Consider the following 26,991-nt stretch of genomic DNA (forward strand, 5'->3'; position numbering starts at 1 on the left):
TAATTTATTTAACAAATAAAATCAGTAGAAAAAGGTTTGGGGTCAAAAGGATGTATAAAACTCATTTTATGGCTTAAACGGTCAAAACCGGCATTAACCGAATTAACTTAGCGACCTATGATACGTTCAGCCAAAAATTAAATAAAAATCTTCAAAAATCCCGAAATATTATATAACATCAGTGGGTAAAAAGTTTTATATCGAAAAGTGGCCTTAAATAGGTTATACGCTAAATGCGCCGTTTATTTAACATAAAGATATAGTTTTACGATATCGGCCATAACTCAAAATCTGGACCACCAACTGATCTCAAATTTTCGGTGCAAGTTTACAAATTAGTAATAAAGATTTCTACTCTTTCACTTTTCCAAAAATCACGTTTTATAACAAAAAGGGCAAAATAGTCAACTTTAAGCATAACTCGGAAACATGCATACGAATCGGTTAAGCATAGACTCAAGTTGTAAAAATTCCAGAGAGTCATACATAAATAAAAATGGTCAAAAATAAACTCTAATACAGATCTCAAACATGCATGCACGGATCCGAATCGAGAGTCAACGAAAAAGTCGTTTTGTAAGACTTTCGGTTCCAATCCGGGTTTATACTAAAGATTGTCGAGTTGATCATGGTAAAACATATTCTTATATTCATTATAAAGCTATTTTTGATGATCAAACTGATTGCATGTCATCTACATTACCATTTATGCTAGATTTTGCAAAAACAAGTTCTGTTGACTTTTTAAGAACATCTTTGACTCGACAAATAGCATGCTTAGAGTGGGAATCAGAGAATACCCTTTTGAGGGTTTGTTTCCCACATAAATACCAACTTATAAGTGGTTTCAATTTGAGAAATGACAGAGCCAAATTCGTTTAATCGAAAAGTCAAACTCCATGAACAACGGTTTGACTTTTAACTAATAATCTATGCTAGAACGGATTAGAGGATGATATGAATGCTTACAAAGGTCCTAATGAAGCCTAGAAAGCACTTGGAGGCTGCCTTGTCGATCAGATTGCTCCTGGAATGCCTCTTGCGAGTTCTTGAAAGTTGTGGGTGTTCTTGTTACTAACACAAGTGCCTCAAAAGTGAACAAATGATCTGATTAAATGGTGTTTTCAGGAGTTGTAAGAGTGCACCAGGTGTCCTTACATGCATGGCCATCTATTGGTGAGAAATGGAGGTGCTCACAGCTGTTACACACTCAAATTCGGACCCAAAATGGCTTAATTCGCGAGTTCTGCATCTGGGCTTGGGTCGCGGCCCGCATTAGGCAGCCCAGGCGGGCCGCCTGGTGCCTGCAGCTGCCAAACTTTTGCCAAACTTGGCAGCTTTGGTCCCTGTCTTCGCAAACGAGGTTTCGGCTATTTATTTTGACTCGTAAACCCTCAAACTTGGTTTTTAAGAACCTTGGGACATTTACCAACATGGTGATGTCCTCGGTTAACTTTACGCTCGCCCGAAAAGTCATGAAATTCGACGTTGACGCTTTTAACCCCTCAAGTACGGTTTTGGCCATAACTTTCTCATACGATAACGAAACTTCACGAAATTTTTACCACATATTCTAGTGAGTATATTTTAGCATTAAAAAGCTTCGGGTCTGCCAAAAGATCACTCAGAGGTATAAATTCAACATGTTGACACTTTTGGCCCCTATAGTTTGTAATTCCTCACTTTTGTGCAATTTCCGCTTCGTATGATCCATGATCCATCCGTTTAAGGTTATAAACATTATGTAGGGTTATTATAGAGTCTATTTATCCCTTGTTGACACTTTGGACCCTTACGTTCCATAGTTTTCACCGTTTGTCAACTTTAGTCCCTCTAAAGTTTGTTTTCACATACCGGAACCCTATGACACGTGTCAATACATTATTGGACGTAAATTTTCGAGGTGTTACAGTATCCTTTAAGCTTCAATTCTATCTATTCTATAAACTCAAACAAATATGCACAATTTAACGAGACTAATGTCACGTACCTTTAAAGCACACCTTTTCCACGATTATCTCCTCCGGCGTGTTCGCTTGACGTCCCGGATTCCTTGCCTAGAGAGTTCAATTCATAATAAATTTAGAACTCTTTTATAAACTTTATCGCATTATTTATTAACACATTCAAATCTGCGTTTTACTAAACCTTTAACATTTTGACCCTAATTTAGGCGTTTCATCAAACACCTAGCGGTTCAAATTTCTACATGATCTAAATCAATTTCATGACTTGAATCTATCATTCCAATTAACTTAATTTTGATAACATACACATATTTTTAACATCAACAATCATAGAGATTATTTCAAAATCTCAATTTACATTAGGCAAGAACCTAAATCCTAGTGTTTACCAAGTTCTACTAACATAGTAATCACCCACTATAGTGATTTTGATTCATACAACCATCATGAAAAGATTTGACAAGAATTCATCTAGGGTTTGTCCCCAAACCTGATATTACTCCAAATTTCATGTTTACTATCACCAATTTAAGCTAAACATTCAATTTCAATCATATGCAAGAATTTGAGTTGCATCAAAATGACCTAATTTGACATACCTTATGATCCCTTTGAGGAGGTGATCACGATTTTATACTTAGATTTCGATTTCTACTTGATTTAGGCCTTCAATTTGTGGTTTTTCTCATGAATTAGGGCTTGGAAGTGAGGGTGTCGCCCCTGGGGTTTCTCTGGTCGACCAGGGTGTAAATTTTTGGAGTGTTTGGTTTCAATTGTTACTAACTTAGTAATAATAGTTTAGGTTTTGACAATATTAGCCCCTCACTTTTGTCTAACATAAGGTTTTGTTAGTTTAACCCTATTTAAGTTATATTTTAGACTTGTAGTTGTCTAAATTAACAATTTCTAGTTAATTGATTCTTATTTATTTAAACTTTATAATTCTCTTATAAAGTTTTATATTTTCGGGGTGTTACACTTGTCAAATAATTAAACAATTGTGTGTCATAAAGGACGCAGTAGGGCTAACAGGCAGCATGCTACTATTCTAAATAATCATACTATAAACATCACATTACACAAAAGTGATCTAGCAAGTAGGCAATATAAACTTAAATCACATCACCTAAAGTGTTGAGCCTTGCACGTGGAGCGAAGCGTCGTTGTGGATCGTTGAGCACTGTACAGGGTATAGTCTGGTTTTGTCAAAAAGCTTTTCCCCTTTTTAAAACCAAGTTCGCTATAACCAATGACTCTGATACCAATCTATCACACCCCCAAAATCCACCATGCGGAGTATCAACGCTTGGAGGCGTGACATGACCAGGATCGAGCCACCAATCATATTGAACAACATAATTAAGTAAATAAAACCAAGCACAATACAATTGGTAACCAAAAGAAAGTAACCAACTTTAAGTTAACAGCGGAATCAGAAAACGTAAAACCAAAACATAAGTTCAATAAGTTCATAAAGTTCAAATGTTAAGCACGGAACATAACAGTCCATATCCCACAACGACCTCCTCCTCGTGCAAGCTCCATAAGCATCTAACGACCTGTAAGGCATGTAACAACGAGTCAACAACAAAGTTGAGTGAGTTCACAGTTGGTTGTTTAGTTTTAAGTTGTTTCCGAAAACATGGTTTGTCTTTTGCTGGCTTACTTGCCGTGGGGGTTACCCCATAGTTGAAAATATGATTAACCAGTTCCTTCTTTATTACCCTAACCATATCCATAGTCAGTGGGGGCTTCCCCATGTGAACCACTAGACCGTTACCATATCGACTACTAACGAAAGTAAGTTGTGCCCTACGTCAATGTCTATCATCATTGACAGTTTGCCATAATCCATTAGTACACGCCCGTCCGACTGCCACGGTGTGAGGTTTGTTAAACCTAATAGCGCTATTAACTAATGACCCGCTCGTTATTGGCCTCGGCGATTAAGTCGATATAAAATGAGGGACTTAATGATAGAGTTTTGTCTAGTAAGTTTTAAGGTTGTTGTCCTACCCAAGGAGGACGAACGTACGTATTCTACCCAAGGAGAATACACAGGATTTATATTGGCATCCTACCCATGGAGGATGGCGGTACATATCCTACCCAAGGAGGATATGTAGGTTCCGTTTTAATTCTTTAACCCATTCCCAACCACCGGGAATCCCATGCCTCAGGAAGTGTGTGAACTCACCTTGGTTTGCTCGGTTAGATTAGTTACTCTAATAATCAGAAATCAAGCACGTCCTAATAAGGTACAAATAACAATCAGTTTCTCGTGCATGCATAACACGTATCCTACGTACAGTTTATCTACTCATTACTTCTATCACGTACCACACAATTCTAATGTTAAGTTATATTATTTTACCCTCAAATAATATATAACTATCTCACAAAATAATCAAGTATCCACACAAGTATTCTAGTATAAAATATATATTCCAAACATACATTTATCCATTTTACTTATAAAAATCAACCTCCGATACTTTGTATTTTTGTAACAAAACTCATGGCGAAGTTTATTTTGAAAAACAAAGTTAAAACGTATTTGCGAACACTTGTTAGAAAAATAATTTCTAAGTGTTGGAATTTTTAGAAAATTTCGCCAGAGTTTCCTTTGCAAATGGAGGTGTCCATGCTAATAAGCATATCCTTTTCTTTTCCAAAAATCATTCAACAATCAACAACAACTTACCAAGAGCAAACTATTCCATTTACAAGCCAACATGAACTTGATGTCTCATAAAAACGCGTAGTAACTTGGTGAGGCGTTTAGTGGGTTTAGTACCCTCCAAAGTGTGTTTACTTTATTTAAAATCTCATTCTCGGGATTTTTAGATGTTTACAACTTGTGAACATATTTTACAAAAATATTTATTTTCAACATTTTCATGTGTCACTAGTATCCATATACTTACTTTATTTCCAAAATAGTGTAAGGATCATGATCTTTCGAAAACCGTCTTTTAAACTTGGTTTATTTAGGAAAATCATTCACAAATTTTAGATCTACAAGATCACTAGTTCACTTGGTTTATTATTTTTACAAGAAATCATTTTATCACCAAGTTCATGTCTAAATATGGAGGTGATTCTTTTATGCAAACCCCTAATCACCTCCTAACTTGTTAAATCATGTTTTTAATCATAATTTAACAAGTTTCATATGATGACTATCATCATACTACCAAGAAATCACCAATCAATCATCATCATAACCAAGACAATATCATTCTAGTAATATTTCATTATGTTTCATCCATTTTTCATATTATGTAAAGCTTTATGTTCAAGACTTATGTGTATGATCTTTAGTGTTCAAATGATTTCATCAAGATATATCTTTTAACCACCTAAAACATGAAGTATCAAGAGTGTTCAAGAAGCTTACAACTAGCTTAAAGCTAGGGAAGATCACAAGTGAAAATCAAGTGGATAAAAGCTTGTGGTAGAGGTCCTTCAAGCTCCGAGAACACCGAGCCTCCTAATTCGCCTTCTAACACCTTGAAGTACACTTGAAATGCTTGAACTTGAAACAAAAATGGTGGTGTGTATAGGGGGTAGTTCGGTCGAGACTTAAGGAGGGGAAGAAGAGAGGGAGTTGTGATGGAATGTGGAAGATGAAGGTGTTGGATACTTATGCTCTCTAATCCCTTATTACCCAAGGGTTAACATGTCCAAGGAAGTACATACAAGATCTACATAATCCCAATGAAAGATCTAAGGAAGATTTCTAGAGATTTAGGAAAGATTACATAAATCTTATGGTGGGGCCATGCTTTTGATCGATTACATATATGGGGGGGGGGTAAATTGTAAAGTTTGATGATAAAATGTAATAGGTGGAAGGTTAAAGTGGTAAGTCTAGAGTTTAGGAGGTTATATACTTTATGTAGTGTGTTATAGTGCTCGGGGACCATAACTAGCTCAGAAAAAGTGAAACAATGTTTTTAACAATATTTTAGTGTTCCGGGTAATGTCCGGTTGTTCGGTTAAATATCGTTCCGTTAAAGTGCTAAGTTATTCCATATAGTGTCTTATACATATCTTTTTGTAACACTTTTAATTCCCAATACTTAGGAAAGCATACAGGACTATTTAGTCAGTTTTCTGCAAAAGACTAGCATGTTAAAAAGCACATGCAAGTATGTTAAAAAGCACATCCCTCGTTGACGTAGTTACTTGTGCTTTTTAGATCGCTTCAAACAAAGACATTTTTGAAAAATTTTTGAAATTTTCCCCCATCCCCACACTTGAGGTAAACATTGTCCTCAATGTGTAGTGTTTAAATGAATGGGTCAAACATCGAAAACTTTTGCTTCTCCCCCATCCCCACATTTGAGGTAAACATTGTCCTCAATGTGTAAGAACTAGAGTTTTAAAATGCACAAGGGATGTGACACGACTAACCTCCCCAAAGTTTCACCCCGGAAAAATAAAATACAAAATACAATCCACTTATTACTAAACTAAGAATCAAGGTAAAAAGGAAACGCCTGCACCTGATTTTTGTCGCTTGATACCCATATCTTCTTCTTCTCTTCATAAAAACGGTTGTCTCTCGAACATCATGTACCTACAAATTCTAACCCTTGTGTAGAAGCATGCTTCTCACAACCATTAAAATTTATTAGCTACTTAGTTCTACCATTTTTATGAAAGTGTTACCAAGTTATGCGTTAATTTACCTTGATTTATGTGGAAAAAAATAATTTACAACAATAACAATCCTAACTCACTTTCGTAGGAATCACGGTTGCATTTAGCTTATGCAACAAGCCCTTTAAACCCCCCAATAGCTTGGGAGGACGAGTAGGTCTCATGAGGGTTATATAGAGAACACACCCACAACGTTCATTTAACTACTAAAATAAAATAAAACAAATAATAATACAAACTCTACAACAATTATACTGATTTACCTCTCATGGTGGTCGAAGTGCACATTTGCCTACCGAGTTTCCAACATATGCTAGGTAGTTGGCATGCCGAATCCACTCTCTTTTTGTTCTATTCGGCATGCGTAATGTACAACTTCGGGGTCGCTTCTTACCAAATCGGCCAATGTCTTGCAATACTACCCTTCGAAACCTTATACCCGAACCTTCATCCCCAACTTTGTTGGTTAGAGTGATAAGTATGGGAGAGGGATCGATATGAACGTGGGCTTCTTTTGGCTCTGACCCGTCTCGCGGCGTTATGTCTTCCTCTTGGTTCAAACATTCATTTTCTTGCTCCGGAAGTTCTATAACCTCGTCCACCACATCACCATCCACCATTGTACCACTAGCTAACACCTCTTTGTCTCGTCTAAATTGAGCCAATTCTTCGGCGAGATGACCCACTTTCTTTGCCAAGTCTTCATGAGCTTTATCTCTTACTTCAAACTCTTTCTTTATTTCGGCTTTGAACTCTTGATGTGAATTAGTAAGAGTACTCATAGCATTCATGATAGCATCAAATTTGGAACTTATTGAGTCTTGAGGTTCCTCATATGCCGGTTGAGGGTATTCATTATAATAATCATCATACACCTCCCGGTAACTTGAGAAATGTGGCAATTCGGGTTCATAGTAGTACTTTTGATACTGTGGTGATGGTGGATTATCATATGGATAATATGAGGATGGACCGTTGAAATCTTCATAGTCCGACCTCCTATATTCAAACAATCTGCTGAGGTAGTCTTCCCGTTCCTTGTTGGCTTGAACTTTTTCGTGGAAAACAGAGCAATCTTCTAAATAATGTTCTCCGCTTCCGCAAACTCGCACGGATCATCATCTACCCAATTCATATTGAAAGACTGTACCTGCAAAACATGTACCTGCACAAACAAGCTCGACCACCCGAAGTAAAATCACAAATATACAAGAAAAAGGAAAGAAAATAAACTAAACTAAAATTGAACAAGCAATGAAATACTAAGCGCACTAGCTCCCCGGCAACGGCGCCATTTTGACGTGACCATGTCGTCCCAATCAGTCAAAAACCCAATTAAACCTAGGTAGCTAGGGTAAGTCGGGTATCGAATCCACGAAGAGCAGGTGGTCAGTATTGCACGACCCGTTCGATTAGTTAGACTATTTACAAATAATGTACAAGATGATTATGAAGATTGCTATTTTTATTTATTTGTTTGGTTTTTAAAATAAATCGGGCTGAACCGACAAATTGATGTTATCGAAAACACTTTTGATTAACTAAAATTGCAACTAAAATACTAACTAGAAAGTTGAAACAAGAAATGAGAATACGGATCACACCCGGTTCGATAATTGCAAGACCTAGGGTTCCTACATGTTTTAACTTGATTCAATTGCATATAGTGATCAACGGATTACTATCACGAAGCTTAGGTGCCAATTGCTATCAACGTCATAGACAACGGACCGTAATGTACTTCGTTGCCTCGGACATGTAAATCCTAACCTACGATAAGGCATAAGTGCACAAATTCATTTCGCAAAGTCATAACTTTATCATCGTTCGACAATTCACAAATTTAATTCAAATGCACGACAATTATCATAAGTTTCAAATACTAAATAATTTATCACAAAACCAAATTAAAATACAAATGTATAAACCCTAGAAATCTTACAACATCTACACCGGGGTGAAACCGAGGAGACTAGCCGCGCATGTCGGTTGTGACCCTTGAAACCCTCACGTGATTTTGTTCGAACCTCCTTGTGTGTCTGCCTATGTCGGCTGCCTCCCCCTCGATTATAATGATAGGTGATCTCGATCCTTTTTAGAAGTGAATAATAATCATCATCCATTGGCTGCCAAAAAAATCGTCAGTCAAGAATGTTGTAAATGGCTGCCAATATTTCGTAGGTAACGGATGAAATTGGGATCATGGGCCCAAAATCGTGGATGGTGGCTGCCAATCCTATATGCGGCCCACTCCAAGAAGTCCACGCATCCACAAGCCCACATGTGTATGTATGGATTCAATAGTCACGTGATGTTGTGTTGATCAAAGTCAAAACCCTCTTCTAATTCATGTGTTGTCCAAGAGATGATGTATTGTTGACTTTATATGTTGGAATAATGATAATTAAGAATTCCTCACGTGTTGATTCTTTAGTGTTGATGCCAAGATGTTTTTTTATGATGTGACTTAGATTTTTTTTCTATTCAAACAATAATGGCCTCCCCTCAATCTCGAAGTCTGCATGATGTCTTTGACGGCTGCCATATAACTACCGTAGGCTACGCTCTCTAACTTGCCGTACTACGCGCTTTACCTGTAAAACCACAAACTTTCGTAGTTATCACATTCGCAATAAATAACCGCTTAAAACACAATAAGACACGCAATTTAAACACTTTACACTCGGGTTTCACACTCTCCATCACCTAATGGTCATAAGCCTTATCGCACCCCCAAAATACCACTAGACTATAATGCCATAGGTTCCAAAATCTTGTAACTAGTAAGCATTTAAATTTGGTAAACTTGTAAGTTCGTAGACTTGTAAATTCGTAAACTCATAAGCATGTAATCTCGTAAACATGCAAACTCATACTAGTATAGTAAACAAGTAAACATTATGTGAATAATGGATGTAAAACATTTTCGAAATACATTTAACTTTCAAAATAGTGGTGGAGCCACACTTTGAATAACGGTGTCTGTTGGAATCAACTGGATCAAAAACGCAGCAACACAACGATTTTGTGAGAACTCCTCACGACTCTTTTATATATTAATAAAGAACAAAGCAAAACATCCAAGTAATTACATAACCTAACCCATCTATTTATACTAAACTAATTACTTGCTAAACAAGCTATCCTAAACCAATACCAATTCTAATACTTGTTAACCAATTAATAAAGTAACTAGATAAACATAATACTTTAAACTAATAATTATCTCTAACTATTTAATTACTCCTTCTTATATCAAGATTAATCCTTCATTCACCCCCTTAATCTTGATATGGACACGTTATTCTTCAAAATAGTGACGGATCATACTCTTCGGCCAAGTTTGCTACTTCTTCCTTTGACTCCTTCTTAGGACATTCACTTGCATAATGACCTTTTTCTTGACAACTATAACATACGATAAACCTTTTATCCCTTTGGTATCGTCCTCCTCGACCACGACCACGACCTCTTCCACGATCACTTTGGCTAGACCATCCTCGTCCACAACACTTACAACCAGACTCTTCATTCTTCTCTTGACCATCGGCTTTAGAGTCTTGTCCATTGGCATTAGAACTTTGACCATCAGTTTTAGATAATAATACCTTACTTTGATCATTATCACTCGTCTCATCTTGCTCTTTGATTCGTTCCTCATAGGCTTTCAACCTACCTATTGCTTCTTCAAATGGCATGCTTTCGATATCTGAATACTGCTAAATAGAAGCAACAATTTGAAGATACTTCTTTGGTACAGAATCTAACAACTTTCGAACTATTGCTTCATCATCAAGACTTGACCCAAGACTGCTATATCTTGAAACAAATCCGCTTATCTTTCCAGCAAAGTTTTCTATAGAATCTGTCTCTTTCATTCGAAGCTGCTCAAATTCTCTCCTTAACGAAGCCAATTGAGCCTTTTGAACCCTGTCAGCGCCAAGAAATCTTACTCGTAAAGCTTCCCAAATATCTTTCGCACTTCGGTTTTAGCAACTTGTAAAAGTATGTCTTCTGGTAGCGTTTGAAAAATAACCGCCCTAGCAACTTTGTTTTTCTTCTCATCCACGGCATCACCTGTTACCGGATCAATCACCTCCCAAAGTCCTTGAGCGTCTAATACCGACTCCATCAAGATAGTCCAAATGTTGTAATTCTTTGACGTCAATCGTGGAACTTGAAACGAGGTATTGTTGTTTTCTCGTACCTGAACAATTCCCGTATTAACTGGTTGTTCTCCTGCCATCTTTCACCTATCTTTTATTTCTTCGATCGACTGTTCACCGAAAATATGTTGGTTTGTGTTTTTAATGGTGCATTGACTTTCAAAGAAACCAACTAGGATTTCCAGATTAATTATTCCTTGCTTTAGTTTTGCCACCAAACTAAGGCCATGTGTAGTCATAAAGCCCTTTCGGGGGCGTTATGCGACACGTGTCGTGCCACGTCACCCCGGGGCTTTATGGGGCGTTATGCAATTTGAGGCCGTAGTCATAAAGCCCCTACCCATCATTACCTATTTAATAATTTTAAGTTTTATTAATTAATATAAAAAACTCTTCTCATTTTTGATTGGCCAAATGATTAACCAAACAACAAATAACGCCGCGAAGATAATAGCGCCTCCCCCCAATTTCTGAAACATGGCGCCCTTGGGGGCGGTGTTTCCGGCGCTATAAGGGCGCGAACTCCATTTCCGGCGCTACATGGCGCCCACTACGTTCAACCTAATAAACAAATAATGTTTATATTCTCTTTTTCTAATAATCACCCACGTAACCAACAAAACTCCTTTTCCAAGTAAACTTTGTTTTTTTTATTATTCCACTTTCTTTTCCTTCACGTTAAGTCGTAAACGGCAACAACCCAAAAACTCATCGCCAAGTCGAATTCCAAATCGAACTAGCTCTTGGAGCAGCACCAATAGCTCGTGCACCGTATCGCTTAGCTCCATCAGAACTGGAAGAACTATCTTCGCAACTACAAGAACTCTTGGATAAGGGTTTCATTCGGCCTAGCTCATCGCCTTGGGGACAAAATTAAACCGACTTACAAAATTAATATGCAGTTTCGCCTTCTACGTTGAGTTACTATTACTTTTCCAGATATCTGATCACCGAAACTCTTTCTTCTTTGGTTGCTTCACTAGGATTGCAACCTACCTTCACACCTCTCCGTCGATTCACTAAGATTTCGACCGCTCTACTCGATTCACTAAGATTTCGAGTCTTCGTCTCTGCTCGATTCACTCAGATTTCGAGTCTTCGTTCTTCTCGTTGTCAATCCACTTAGGCTTCGACTTCCTTGCTCGATCCACTTAGGTTTCGAGTCTTCTTCTCTCTGTCAATCCACGGAGGTTTTCGACTTCTTTCTCCTTGTCAATCCACGAAGGTTTTCGACTTCACCGGGTTGATTTGCTTTGATTCTTCTTGCTCCCGCTTGATCGTTACACGCTCTGATACCAATTGTTGGAATCAACTGGATAAAAAACGCAGCAACACAACGATTTTGTGAGAACTCCTCACGACTCTTTTATATATTAATAAAGAACAAAACAAAACATCCAAGTAATTACATAACCTAACCCATCTATTTATACTAAACTAATTTCTTGCTAAACAAGCTATCCTAAACCAATACCAATTCTAATACTTGTTAACCAATTAATAAAGTAACTAGATAAACATAATACTTTAAACTAATAATTATCTCTAACTATTTAATTACTCCTTCTTATATCAAGATTAATCCTTCAGTGTCGTCCGACACCATTGAATTTTGTGTAGCAAATACAACGTATAATAGGAAAAATTCGAGCGACACCATTGTTTTGTTTTCTTGTAAAAGAATTACATAATAAACAAATTTATATTTCAAAAATTAAGCCCAGTTACTTGAATTTAATTAGTATACTTTAAATCATTAAAATTACATGCTTAATTTTTATTTTTCTAATCAAGTAAGCATTATAGCCCCCATGTCTAATTGGTTTTGTTTCAATTGTTTAACCTAATAGGATGTTTGATGACCATTTGAATGATGCTTGCACTTGTTTGTTATAATGAAAAAGAGGTTTTTTTTTTTTTTGCAAGTTGTCATTGAAAACATTATGGATCGTTTTCAAAAAATGAAAATGCGTACAGAGCAACTATTAAATGCATTTTTATATATTTCAAATGACTTTGTAATTTTATTATGTGTTTTTATTCAATGACATTGCACTTGTACTCTGATAATTGCTTTTATTATGTGATTTTGATAGGTCCGAACGATCCGATTTCAGTTTCGATTTGGTAAATAATATGGAGACGGGTGATTCGAGCCAACAACAATCAAGAAAGATAGAAACTTTAATCAAGAAAGATAGAAACTTTAATCAAGAAAGATAGATGTTTTCATTGATTGTGATAAGAGAATACAAAAGATAATCATCCACCCCGGGTGAGCTCTCCCGGGGTGGTGGCTCACAAATGCACACTTCACAAATGTGGTGTAGTAATCTATATATAGTCCCTTGAGCCTTGTCCTCCAAGCAAGCCGCCTCTTGCTTGGAGAACCAATAAAAACGCTAAAACATACGACTAAAATAACTAAAAACGCCACATAATATAAACAATAAAATGCTAAACTAAAGCCGTCATAATTGATAACATCATTCTCTAAATTGACCCAACAGATTTACCCCGACTAGATCCGAACCGATCCAAAAAGTTCGACTCTGGGTTACTACAAACTCGGGTATCCATAAAAAATGACACCATAAGATAAAATTTCTGGCTCCGGCACTATTTCAAAACATATTTTTATAACAGGAACTTGTAAACAAAATGCTTGTCAAAGTTGTGAATTTTGACCTCAAAAGTCAAATTTGGATCTCTTGCTAATTGTTATAAAACAGGTTGCTTTTAATTTTATTGGTAGTAGATTTGCCTTTTTTTATGGTCCCATAAACATGCTATTACTATTCTTTTTGTTTGGTTCAATGGTCTGTTCTGTCATGTTTTAAGATCTATTTAAAAAAAAAAAATTGTTAGTAACTTGCTAAATAAATGTTAATGGAAGTAGTAAGAAACATGATAATAGTTGTAACTTTCATATCAAGGCTATTATGTTATGCAGAGGAAGCATAATAATATAATAGCATTCCATTAATTGAGTATATACACAAGTTCTTTTTTACATACATAACTTACAATCATACATATGAACATGGTATTTAACATAATTTATTCAACCTTTAGTTGTTTCCTTTTTTTTTTTTTTGAATTATTCAAGAAATGACACAATAAAGGATTAGGATTAGTTGGAAGTAAGAAGGTGCTGAAAAAACATTTCTTGAAACATGTGTTCATGAAATGACGTTTTATGGATGTGAAGGAAGCAGCCTTAAACAAATATCATGGAAGAACGTAGCGGAAAAATTGAAATCAGAACACAATTTCATAGTGGATCAACAACAAATGAAGAACCGTTATCATTATTTAAAAGCAAAATTTGCAGCTTGGTCAAAGCTTAAAAACAAAACCAACGACATTTATAAGCCGTAACAAACACTTTTAACTTGTCTGAAGAAATGACAAAATTGAGATAAAAGTATTTCTTTTTTTCTAAATAATAGGTTATTATTATATTTCAACAGTCTTAATATATTTTATACTATTTTGTCTACACGGTCCAACATATGCGTAAAAGTTTTGAGAAGTTCGTCACTTTCTTACTCCTGAGCTTTGTGTTCAGTTGTTTGAGGGCTCTACCTTAAATGCCTTAAGACAGTTTGGGGACATCTTCAACACTTCCTCACCCTTTCCTTCTGATGAAATATCTAGCCACAATTTAAATGGACTTGAGGATATCAGATGCACTCAAATGAAACCCTCGTATCAACGTGTTAATGAGGAGTCATCCGTTTTGTCTAAAAATAAAAGAGAACCCTAGACTCAAGGTGTTAGTACAACGTGGTTACGAGTTCAGCCGCAAACTTGTGAGCTATGGGTTAAGAATGTAGGAGTGAAGTTTGGATTGTTTTAATTTTGTGTGATAGATAGGATTTTTAGATAAGATGTTGTGGATGTTATGTTACATTCCAGAAAAACATTTTGTGTGATAGATAGGATTTTTAGATAAGATGTTGTGTGATAGATAGGATTTTTAGATAGGATTTTTAGATAAGATTTTGTGGATGTTATGTTATACATGTTTTTTAGATAAGATGTTGTGGATGTTATGTTACATTCCAGAAAAACATTCATAACATAACATCTAAGAAACATTCATAACATCGACAACATCGTATCCAAAAATTGATTGATAGAATAACATCCACAAAATTCTATCCTTCACACAAAATCAAAACAATCCATGTTTCGCTCCCGCTTTCTTAACCCATAACTCACGAGTGTGTGGCTGAAGTCCTAACCACATTTTCCTAATATCAACACTTTCACCAAAAAGCAAAAGCGCCATTTGATATTTAGCATCAATTTCTCTTCATCCCAATATCCTCAACTTCTCCATGCATGCATTCGTATCATTAGAAAGATTGTATTTCTCAATCAACATCTTTGCCACCTTGGTAATATGGTCCCCAACTTCTATTAGCTTCGAATTTAATGTTTCCTTATCTTTTCGTTTCCCCTACCGAACAAATGACTCCTCCCTAACGCCATGAGTCGGCGGTTCCCTTTTATTTTTAGACCAATCGGATGACTCCTCCCTAATACCCCTGAGTCGAGGGTTCCATTTGAGTGCATTCGATATCTTCACCACCATTGAAATTGTGGTCACACACTTTCTTAGAAAAATGTGGAAGTGTAGAAGATGGCCCCAACTGTAAAGTCATTCGAAGTACCTTCATCTATATTAAGCTTTGTTATTAAGCTTTGACCAAGCTGTAAATTTTGATTCTAAATAATCATAGTGGTTATTTGGTTGACGTTGATCCGCTATGAAATAGTGTTATGTTTTCAATTTTACGCTACATTCTTCCATGATATTTGTTTAAGGTTGCTACCTTCACGCCCATGGAGTGTCATTTTATAAACACATGTTTCAAGAAATGTTTTTCTAACACCTTCTTGCATCCAACTAATCCTAATTCTTTTTTACGCCATTTCTTTGAACAATTCAAATTTATGCAGGTGCTTTGTGTTGCTCACAATCCATGCTGCCTGAAAACCAAAAATGTTAAATACTAAAGGGGTATGGTCCATAACACCCCGCGAGCCCGACCATACCCACACTTAATCCAGAAACACTCAGCTAGTCGCAACGTTCCAATGCAGACTACTCCCGCGGGCGCGATGCTATGCCAGCACAGAGGAAACACATAGCACGGGGTGAAGGGACCTGCGACCAATCAGCGTCCGCAAGCTACTGTACCGGAAGATCCCCACGATGTGCAATCGTGCAAAAAACAAGAAGTACAGACGACAATGATGTCTGGACAATCAACGTGCGCCACAACAGAATCTCTCATCCACCTCCACCAACGACGGACGACGACGAGACAAGGACATTCCGAAATCAACATGTAGCCAATTACGGTGCAAGACCGTACTTGTACCTCTACGGGCACTAACTATCACGACAGATGGGACCAAAGGGATATTCCTTGACGTTGACATCTTGTCCAATCAGCCTCTCTCCTTCTCCAACCATTCGAATATAAATACCACACTCCAATAGTTTAATGATTCCGATCTCATTACTCTCGCTCTCACTGCATACTCTCCAGAAAGAACTTTGCTTATTCTCACGCTAAAAAACGGTTACGAGAAGAACCCCCCACATGTCCTTATCGTAACGATTGTCACGGTGGTTCTAGTTTTCCGGATTCATCTCCAATGGATTTGAGCTCATGAAGATCAGAAGAGAAAGCCCCCCAGTCGAAACATTCTTGGTTTATCCCCCGAGGATCAGACTAGTGTTTCCTTAATACCATGTTAATATGTATGATTGAAAGTCATGTATGTAAAAATAAACTTGTGTACATACTCAACTAAGGAAATGCTAGTCTATAATAATGCCTCGTAATTTTGGTCACTACGCATAAAATAGTAGGCTTGATATTGAAGTTACAACTATTATCATGCTTCCTATCACTTCCATTTTGGTCACTTAACATTTAAGAACATAAAATCAAAGAAAGACAGAGACCATTAACCCATACAAAGACGATACTAATTCCATGTTTATGAGACCATAAAAAACCAAGCGTACCAATAATAAAATTAAAAGCAACCCGTTGTATAACAATTAGCAAAAGAAGTTAAACATACCTGCGGTTCTTGGTTGGAAAGGAAGCAGGGAGATGTGATGCGACAATGGCGATGCAAAGTGGAGAAACAACCCTTGCGAGAACGACCTAAACAAACTAAGGCAAAGGAGTAAAATGGTTTTGTTTTTCATTTGGCAAGTTTTTAAAACTTACGAAGTAAGAGACCCCACTCAAAACAACCGGCTTACGATTATATCGATTAGCCCCGGTCCGGTTTATCAAACAAAAGTCTGGTATTACATATATTATGAGTCCAATTGAAATGCAAGTAGAAGTCTCTCTCACAAGTATCACAGACAAACAAACAAACAAACATCAAGGGGTTCAGACATCTAGATGTATGATTCACCAATTAACTAGTTAATAAAACAATAAAGGCTGACAGAACACAGACAGATAAGGCTTGACATTGGCTCAGGGACTTCCCTCCTGAAAAAAAAAAACATATCGAAAACAGAATTAGATGCAGTTATAAGTGATTTCGTAAGTCATGTACATGAACACGAGAATTGCGTTATACCTTCCGTGGAGTTGGTGACTTTGACCTTGACCTTGACCTGGCTCTGCGACAAGGTTTGGATAAAAGGACGGGTTATAGAGCAGTTGTATGGGTGTGTGACTGTACTTGTGTGAGTAGAGGCTAGATTGTAATACCTTGGCGACTTCACAGGAGAAGCTGATCTAGACTTTGATGGTGATTTTGCCGCTGGTCGCTCCAAGGATTTACTTTATAAAAAAACATTTAAACTAAATAAACAATAAAATTAACAAAAAAAGTTGTATATTCATGGGGCAATTTCATATATACCCCAACAAGCTACAAACTTGCAAAATATCATATATACCCTTACAAAGTAGTTGAAATATCATATATACCCAACTCATTAAAAACAATTTAATAAATGACAGTTTTACCCTTATTTTTCTAAAACTTTGAAATCTCATACATGTCCTTTAACTTTAAATGTTATATTTACTCATTTCCAGCTTATTTTATTTAGCTTAAATATTATACATGAAGAATACTATTGTTTATGAAAAAATAAATAAATAAAAATGGGTAAAAATAAATTTAAGCTTAAAATGTGTTATAGAAAAATACGAAGTTAAAAGATGAGCATATATGAAAACTTGAAGTTAAAAAATAAGGGTAAAATGATTATTTATTAGATTGTTTTTAATAAATTAGGTATATTTGGTATTTTACCTATTTTGTAAGGGCATAAATGATATTTTTAGTTTTGGTCGGGTATATAAGAAATTTTTCAAGTTTGTAAGGTTATATATGAAATTAATCCTATATTCATACCTCTTGCTTCTGCTTCGGCTCCGGCTTCGGCTTCGGCTTCGGCTTCGACTTCTGCTACGGCTTCGGCTTCGGCTACGACTTCTGCTTCGGCTCCGGCTCCGACTCCTAGAAGGACTCCTATCATACTTTCTTACCTGGACCCATTTTGAAATATATTTTAATCGAACTATCGAAGACCGTAAAAAATCTTTCATCATTACAGTAAAACAGGATTAAGAAAAAAGTGTATCATACAATCAACATGTTTCAATAGTTAAAACGGGAGATTCAGATCAGCAAAAAACAAACCTCGATATAAGTTTTTGTCCATGGGTTTCTGAACTCAGTGTCATCAAGCTTCCGTATCTAAGCAACAAAGGACAGTTGAATAGACCGTACATGTACATTAAAAACATTATAGGTACTCTAAACAAAAAATTTCACCAACTTACAGCATACTTCATGTCCTCGTAGTTGGTATAGTCAACAAGGCCAAATGTCCCTAGATGTTAAAATAAGAAATCCATGACAAATAACATGTAAAACATATAGATCCGTTCATATACAAATGAATCAAATTTCCACCTTTTGCGATTTAAATGGATTTGAATAAAAACAAAATCATAATAATAAATTATACCTTTGCTATCACGGGAAACTTCAGCGAAACATACATCACCAGCCTTACGCATGTGATCCTGAGAAAAAAAAATCATTCCAGTTAATAATGCAGCAAGAATAAAAATTAGGCATTAAACATGTTACCTTAAGATCCTGCCAGGATGCAGATGATGGTAGCCCACGAACAATAACTGCCATAAGAAAGGTAAGGTCGCAAGAATATATTAACTGACTATAGAATGAACGTGTCAAAAAAAACACAACTGAGACATTGCATCCCCTGATACTATAGTTTATTAGAGGGACAAATTCAACCATGTGTGCGTGTGTCTATATATATAGGGTTAGGTTCCGGTACAAATGGGTTTTAACATACAAATTGGGCTTAACATGAGATGTGTAAGGAGAGATTTTTTTTTTTTAATTTATTCCCCTCTTGTAGGGGTGAGCAAGTTTAGGTCCGAACCGAAAATAACCGAGAACCGAACCGAAAATATACCCGACCCGAACCGAACCTAAGTACTTAGGTATTTAGATCGGTTCCAATTTTTCATATAAAATAGGGTCGGGTCGGTTCTCGGTTCTTTTCATGGTGAAACCCGACTTGGACCTATGGATCGGAACCGACCCTATATTTAGGGTAGTGAATTGGTTCTATATTTTATGTTTGATCGGTTCTCGGGTCGGGTCGGGTCGGGTAATGGTCGGGTCGGGTTTTTCCTTTTGCTCACCCCTACCCTCTTGTCAAGCACGTATTTTAGTCCTAAAATCTAAAAAAAATATTCATGCTTTTATACTAGTAATCATGTAATTACTCTAGAGTCTAGAGTAAGTATAATTACTCAGTATTTACATAATTCGTGCTTTTACACTAGTGTAAAAACACGAATTGTTTTTTACATTTTGTAATTAAACATCATACTTAAGTAGATGGAAAAAAAATCGAAAAAAAAAGATTCCTTCACTTCTCATGTTAGGGCCATTTTGTATGTTAAGTCCCATTTGTATTTGATCCTTACAATAATATATATAAACAGGCAAATTGTGTTGTGTTTGTTTGACAGACACACCTGTTGCCACCTCTAAAATCTTTTTGTTGGTTTATTATAATTAAATTTCAGGCCTCACCTCGATACTCAGAACGTTGTGAAATGCCAAAACGTCCACCGCCACCTCCGCCACGGCCCCGACCACCACCACCGCCACTGCCACGGCCATCACCTGAAGATGATTGTCCACGGCCACCATGAGCAAGCTCAACCTGCACCAAAGGGCATATCAAAGGTTTTTAGATATTATAGAAAGACATTTAATCACAAGTTTAACAATAAATTAATCGAAGTTTTGTGGTACCCTGAGGCGGCAACCATCAAAATTATAGCCATCACGGCCCCTAATGGCATCTTCAGCATCTCGTGCATTTGCAAACTACAATTTAAACAACATCGGCCAGTCAGAAATCAAAATAAATGTTGAAACTTATTACTCCAGACAAATGAAAGAAATTAAAAGAATGAAATCCAAATTTAGTGTATTACCTCCACAAAACAATAACAGGGAGGACGAGGTGGAATCTTCAATTCTATGTCCAATATGCGTCCATACTGAACGAAGCAAAAACCAGCAGCATTAAAAATAAACACAATCTTGAGCTTTAATGAAAAGAGGAAGAAAAGAGACATTGAAACAAACCTTATAGAAAAGATCTTCAACTTCCCTCTCTCTTATATCCAAAGGCAGGTTTCCAACATAAATCATACGCGAGAAGCGGCTACTCATTTTCAGTTCCAAAGAAACAGCTCAGTAGATTAGCCCAAGACTGCAAGAAAATAACATAACTAAAATTAATCACAACTCACCGAGAGATACAAGCAATGCTTCCTAGTTTATAACTAGTTGTATACAATTTTTACTGCCATGCGGTACGAACGATTAACAAAAAATGAATTAAATCAAACCAAAAAAGCACTCCTTATGAAGAGCTGTGCTTCACAAGCTCCAAGGCCTATGCAGTCCATGAAGTTCCAAAGCTATAATATTTGAAATAAAATTCCCCAAATCCTTTAAAATTGCTCAAAAGCGCCAATGTGCTGCACAGCTATACATTTTGGAAACAAATTTTGGGGTCCAAGGTCCAATTATATTTATATAACCCCAACTCCAAACCGTTTTCTCCTAATTCTCATTTACACCCTTATGTAAGATTCCATAGCTCATATTTGTCCAAGCGCTTGACATCTATCATAAACAAAGCATCTCGGTTATAAGATGATGCAAAATTACCATGTTTTAATCTATTCACCTTATTCATACTTGTTTTTACTGAAATGTAGAATATCCACCCAGATATCATTTTGAGATCTCTAGTTCATTTGTTTTGAAGTGAACATAATTTATGAAGTACTTTGCTTTTTACACTTTATTTGCAACAAGATTCAAATATTTATGTATCTGTTTCAAGATAAACTAGTTTTTCTCCTCCTGAATGTTGGTTCGTTTTCTGGAAGCTGCATGAAGAAACATTTTAAAAGCAATTACCAAAATACATGTAATGTATGCATCTCTAAACTTGGATCAAAACCGTAGCAGATGGCTTTATAGAGTAGAAAAAACACTTTGAACGAAGCTTTAGCTCATACACTACTGAAATCAAGGGGTGAGCAGAAAACCGAAATAACCGAACCGTAAACGAAAAAACCGAACCGAAACAATATCCGCTGGTTCGGTTTTCGGATTTTTAATAACCAAAAATTTTGGTTCGGATTTCGGATAACCATTTCCAATAACCGAAAATTTTGGTTCGGATTTCGTATGCCAAATCCATGCTACTAAGAATTATTAATTTTATTCTTGATTGTTAAATGTTTATAATAATAACATTAACATGTTTATTTATCATTAACTTTGTAGAAACATTAAAATAGATTAAAAGGTTAGGTTTATGTGCACAATATATTAATTAAAAAGACTAAATATATTAACTTAAATGTAAACATTTAAGAAAGATTCTTAAACTTTGAATTATACTTTTAACTTTTGAATCTTACGTAATTTGTTTCAAAAACCGAACCGTTGCTAAAACCGAAATAACCGAAACAAAACGGTTTTCAAAAACCTAAAACCGAACCGTTCACACCCCTAGAAATCATTATCCAACTCTACTATTCCATGTATATCAAAATACCTGTCAATTGTTGAGTTAAAAAAAAAATATTTTAGGGTTGAAAAACTCCAGAACACCACATATGCGTTCTAAACCTAACAAAAGCATAAAACAAATTTATGTTCCAAATTTCCATAAATTGAAAACCAAAACAACATTTCAGATAATTCTACCGTGCAATTGAGTCAGCAACAATTAAAACTCCAAAAAACCTAAAACAATTACAGCTCCAGAAGCTAAAACACAGGTCTATAAATCAATAAACCACACAATTAACATCATAATATGAGAATACGTGAACATATGATGATGAATTCCTCTTACTTTGATGCTGGTGACACGTGACACCAGCTAGGGTTTCTAATTGCTTCGCCGACGTACGGACACGAACGATGCTGTAATTCAAATCGGATACACAAAAATTGAAAATGATTTAGTTGAGCATATTGAATGAAATCATGGAAAATTTGTGAAATTATTGGTAGATCTATAAAGCAAATACCTGAGCTAATTGAGCGGCAGTGCAAAACGGTTTTCGTCTTTTGTGTTCTCCCGATTCACGTTCTTTTTGTTGCTCGCTAGAAAAAACACAGGGTTTGCTTTTGGGGCTTAGTGGGCTTGGTGGGCTCATTGTTCACGGCCCAAACTCCAACCTTTTTCAAATCATTATGTAAATAGTTGGGTAGTGTTTGGTAGCATGAATAAGAAGCGAAACGGAATAGACTATTACAATGGAATGAAAAAGTATGTGTTTGTTTTGTTAAGGTAATGAAATCACTTATTACATAAGTAATTCAATTCTCTCAAATTCATTCTAACCACAACCCCTGTTTTTTTTTTCCATTTCATTTTTACTCATCCTTCATCATCAACATTGTCAACCAGCGTCACCACCCGCCAACACCCGCCGCTGACAACCGCCCTCCTGCGTCACCACTAGGGCTGTAAACGAACCGAACGAACACGAACAAGGCCATGTTCGTGTTCGTTCGTTAAGGGAATTAACATGTTCGCGAACTGTTCACGAACGCATACCGAACATAAGTTTATGTTCGTGTTCGTTCGTTAAGGAAATTCAGTTGTTCACGGTCTCGAACACAAACGAACGCAAGCGAACACAAAAGAACGCAAACGGACATTTAACTTGAAAATAAAAAAATAAAAATATTGTTATACTTAAACATTGGATATAAGTAGTTAAATACAACCATCAAATGATAAATCAAAACACAAGAAGTCTAATACACCACCAAACGATGAATCAACTTTAACTAACTTAGACATAATTATCCCAAAAAATGTTTTAGCATGTCCAAATTTTAGCTAACTTAGAAAAAAATAGGGTTTTATGTTTTCAATATGTTTAGATAAATGGTTAATTATATATTAATTTTTTAATATAATCAAACGAACACGGACGAACGTAACCGAACATATTACCGAACGTTCACGAACGCAGTCGAACGAACGAGACCTATGTTCGTGTTCGTTCGCTAAGCTAACCGAACAAAATTTTTTGTTCGTGTTCGTTCGTTAAGCTAATCGAACGAACATAAACGAACTTCCCGCCGAACGGTTCACGAACTGTTCGCTGAACGTTCGGTTCGTTTACAGCCCTAGTCACCACCACCCACCACCGTCGTCGTCACCCTCCGCCACTGACCATCGGCGCCACCACCGACCTAGGCCACCGTTTGCCGCCACCACCGACCACTGCTACCCACCGCAGTCGCCATCCACCATCGGCGTCTCCACCGCCGCCGACCACCAGCGCCAACACTGACCACCTCCCGCCGCTGCTACTCACCACCACCACCCATCATCGTCGTCACTCTCCGCTACCGACCACCACCGCCGCCGCCACCACCCGTCACTGTCGCCCACGCCACTACCACCGCCGCCACCTATCATCGGTTTTATTTCTTTGTGTTTTCTGCCTACCAAACAACACAAGGTAATGATTCATTGCATTCTCACATGGTAACCAAAGATGGACATGAAATGATAATGATCCATTTCATTCCCTCGTCCATTTCATTCCCTTGTCCATTTCATTCCCTCATTCATCTCATTACCACATACCAAACAGACCCTTAGGGTTTCATCTTTCACACTTGTTACATGTGTTACAGAGAGGTGAAATGTGATGTTGGGTTGAGTCTCTTGAGATGATTCTAGATGACTGAGGTATACGTTGTTTTTATTATTATTATTATTATTATTATTATTATTATTATTATTATTATTATTTTCTTTGTAAATTATTAACTCTCCAAATGGAAATTACATCGAAATATAAAGTACACGGACGGCAAACTGCGCCGCTAACCCCTTTTTAATAGCAAAACCAAGTCTTTTAAAAACTAGATTCATAGATCTCGGAGTCATAATATTACTATGCATGACCCTTTTGACTCGGCTAAGTAGTTCCACAACCTCTGTCGCAAGGAAACCAAAAGTATCAAAAACAAATGAGATAAACATGTGTTGGTTGTCAATGCACGCTTTCTCGTGTTTTGTCACTTTGCCCGAAGGATCTTCTAAATTAAATTAAACAACTTTGACTCCACGCCCATAGTGGCCTTTGTGCCGACGCCCCCATCCCCTCCCACATTCATGTGTGGCGGTGTATCACGCCTGCAGTGATAATGTAGCTACTTTTGGTGCCCCTCCTCGCACTCGACAACACAGTCTTAAGGGCTATGGGTTTTTAAACACGTTTGTATCATAGTATAGTTTATATGATTAAAGATTTTAAATGATTTATAATAAAACGGTCTCCATTTGACGATATAGATTCGAGTTACTGTACGTTTTGACGTCGTTTAGTCTTGATGCAATGGCAAGGGTGTTGTAGTGGTTAGGTGGAACCCTCACTAAACGAACCAACTCGGGTTTAATGTCGTTTCTTTTGTAAGCGCAACCATTATATAGGTTACACTAAGGTAGATTGGATTCGTCGAAACATGCGTTTTCATATGGTTAACGCATCACATAGCGTGCCGCCAACTATAAATAACTAAGATGTTACTGCCGCAATGCGCGACCTATTGTAGCAATTTAGTTATTCCATGTACGATATATGTTTCGAGTATTTGATCCAGTTGCACGAATACCTTTCATCCTTAGCCATCAGTTACAATATAATGTTTAAATTCAAAACAACCATATCAAGCTACCAGATTAAAAGAATGTTGCAAATAATATATTAAAAAAAAATAATTGACCTTTGATGTTATGTGCATTCCTAGGCTTTAAATCAGTGAACTTCAAAAAAAAATATTGCAGTTATAGTTTGGTGGTATAACACTATTGTATTGACTTCAAGAACTCTTTGAAACCAAACTTGGCCAAACACAACTTGGAACATTTAAATTTTTCAAAATTAGTTGCAAACTCACCAAGTACACTTGTATATATAGAGCTTGGACATGATCTATTTATTACACCATTCCATATTTTCTTTTGTATTTAAAAAAACAAGAAATGAAGATGCTAGGTGTTAAAACCTTATTCATGATTTTACTTTTACATGCGATGTTGGCATCATTGGTAACCGAAGCTGCATCTGGCAATAAGGTTAAGCGTGTTAAGCCTCCAAAACCCGTCAAACCCGTACAAGAGATTTTAACCTGTAAGAGTCGTAAAAGCAAGTGTTTCAAGAAGCGCATCACATGCCCCGTAGAATGCCCAAAAGTTAAGCCGAAGAACCCAAAAGACAAAGCTTGCTTTCTTGATTGTTACTCACCCAAATGCGAGGCCGTGTGCAAATGTAAGTAATAACGTATTGTTTATATTTTCAATATTTTATTAAAATTATCATTTTGAAAATTCTATATGTGTGTTATACTGTAAATGATTTGTAATTTTAGATTTTTAGTTCTTATATACTAAGCATAAAGAACAAGAAATTAAGGTATAAGCTTAAAGTGGATGATAGTATATCTACATATTGAAATGATTATTTATCTATTTCTATTTTATAGCACGTAAACCAAACTGTAATGGACCCGGAGCTGCGTGTTATGACCCACGATTCATAGGTGGTGATGGAATTGTATTCTACTTTCATGGAAGGAGCAACGAACATTTCAGCTTGATATCTGATACTAATCTTCAAATCAACGCACGTTTTATTGGACTTAGACCTGAAGGTAGAACTCGCGACTATACATGGATCCAAGCATTGGGTCTCAAGTTTGGTCATCATGACTTCACCCTTGAAGCGACAAGAACCGAAAAATGGGATGATAATGTTGATCACCTAAAGTTATCACACGATGGAATAGAATTGATCATTCCGGAAGGTGATTCTTCTGAATGGAATTCGACAGAAGGAGACATACAAGTTGAAAGGACTTCAACAACCAATAGTCTAACGATCACTATACCTAATCTTGCAGAAATATTTGTTAATGTGATTCCAGTATCAGAAGAAGATAGTAAGATACATAATTATCAGATTCCTTCAAATGATAGTTTTGCACATCTGGAAGTACAATTCCGATTCTTTGGGTTGTCATCTAATGTTGAAGGGATTCTCGGTAGAACTTACCGTCCTGATTTTGAAAATCCAGCAAAACCAGGAGTGGCAATGCCGGTAATTGGGGGTGATGACAAGTATAAGACTAGCTCACTTCTTGCAACAGATTGTGCCCTTTGCGTGTTCTCTCCTAATAATATCAAGGATGAAGATGACTTGCTAATGACGGAATATGGCATGCTAGAGTGCCAAGGTGGAGGGGATGGAATTGCATGCAAGAAATAATAGTGTTTTAATATTTAGTGTTTGTTGTCTGATTATTTGCTTTGATTAATTTGTGAACAAATGTATGCGCTTTTATTGTCTTTCACTTTTGTACTTGTTATTTATATATACAAGTCACTATAAAAATTCAATTTGTATGCTATCGCAACCCGCGAAACCGAGTTAAATCAGCCGATTCATCCAGGTTAGAAGTAACCGAAGATTTAATTTACTTTATTTAAAAATTGACATTTCCTCTAA

At 36.5% G+C, this 26,991-nt stretch overlaps 2 protein-coding genes and 1 long non-coding RNA gene across 7 annotated transcripts; 2 read left to right on the forward strand and 1 right to left on the reverse strand.

The window, feature by feature from the left end:
• The first annotated feature begins 14,821 nt into the window (after window positions 1-14,821).
• Window positions 14,822-16,667, forward strand: LOC110912092. The gene is made up of 2 exons (XR_002577687.2): window positions 14,822-15,207; window positions 15,773-16,667. It is a non-coding gene; the product is annotated as an uncharacterized LOC110912092 (long non-coding RNA).
• A 414-nt stretch (window positions 16,668-17,081) lies between these two features.
• Window positions 17,082-22,625, reverse strand: LOC110912091 (serine/arginine-rich splicing factor SR34A). Of its 5 annotated transcripts, XM_035984754.1 has the most exons (18): window positions 22,486-22,625; window positions 22,308-22,378; window positions 22,157-22,232; window positions 22,005-22,078; window positions 21,134-21,327; window positions 20,779-21,058; window positions 20,513-20,639; window positions 20,359-20,424; window positions 20,174-20,248; window positions 19,949-20,081; window positions 18,965-19,011; window positions 18,840-18,897; window positions 18,652-18,701; window positions 18,509-18,565; window positions 18,221-18,354; window positions 17,566-17,637; window positions 17,432-17,474; window positions 17,082-17,340 (listed from the first exon to the last, which is right to left on the reverse strand). In XM_035984754.1, exons 7-18 carry the CDS (start codon window positions 20,597-20,599, stop codon window positions 17,326-17,328), a joined length of 837 nt encoding a protein of 278 aa, XP_035840647.1. In that variant the 5' UTR covers window positions 20,600-20,639; window positions 20,779-21,058; window positions 21,134-21,327; window positions 22,005-22,078; window positions 22,157-22,232; window positions 22,308-22,378; window positions 22,486-22,625; the 3' UTR covers window positions 17,082-17,325. The 5 variants fall into 5 exon arrangements, with proteins under 5 accessions (XP_035840647.1, XP_035840649.1, XP_022012452.1 ...); XM_035984756.1 differs by lacking the exons at window positions 20,779-21,058; window positions 21,134-21,327; XM_022156760.2 differs by lacking the exons at window positions 21,134-21,327; window positions 22,005-22,078; window positions 22,157-22,232.
• A 2,823-nt stretch (window positions 22,626-25,448) lies between these two features.
• Window positions 25,449-26,850, forward strand: LOC110912093. The gene is made up of 2 exons (XM_022156762.2): window positions 25,449-25,755; window positions 25,970-26,850. Exons 1-2 carry the CDS (start codon window positions 25,470-25,472, stop codon window positions 26,749-26,751), a joined length of 1,068 nt encoding a protein of 355 aa, XP_022012454.1. The 5' UTR covers window positions 25,449-25,469; the 3' UTR covers window positions 26,752-26,850.
• The last annotated feature ends 141 nt before the right edge of the window (window positions 26,851-26,991 follow it).

This window comes from Helianthus annuus, chromosome 15, assembly GCF_002127325.2.
Source record: "Helianthus annuus cultivar XRQ/B chromosome 15, HanXRQr2.0-SUNRISE, whole genome shotgun sequence".
Classification (NCBI taxonomy): Eukaryota; Viridiplantae; Streptophyta; class Magnoliopsida; order Asterales; family Asteraceae; genus Helianthus; species Helianthus annuus.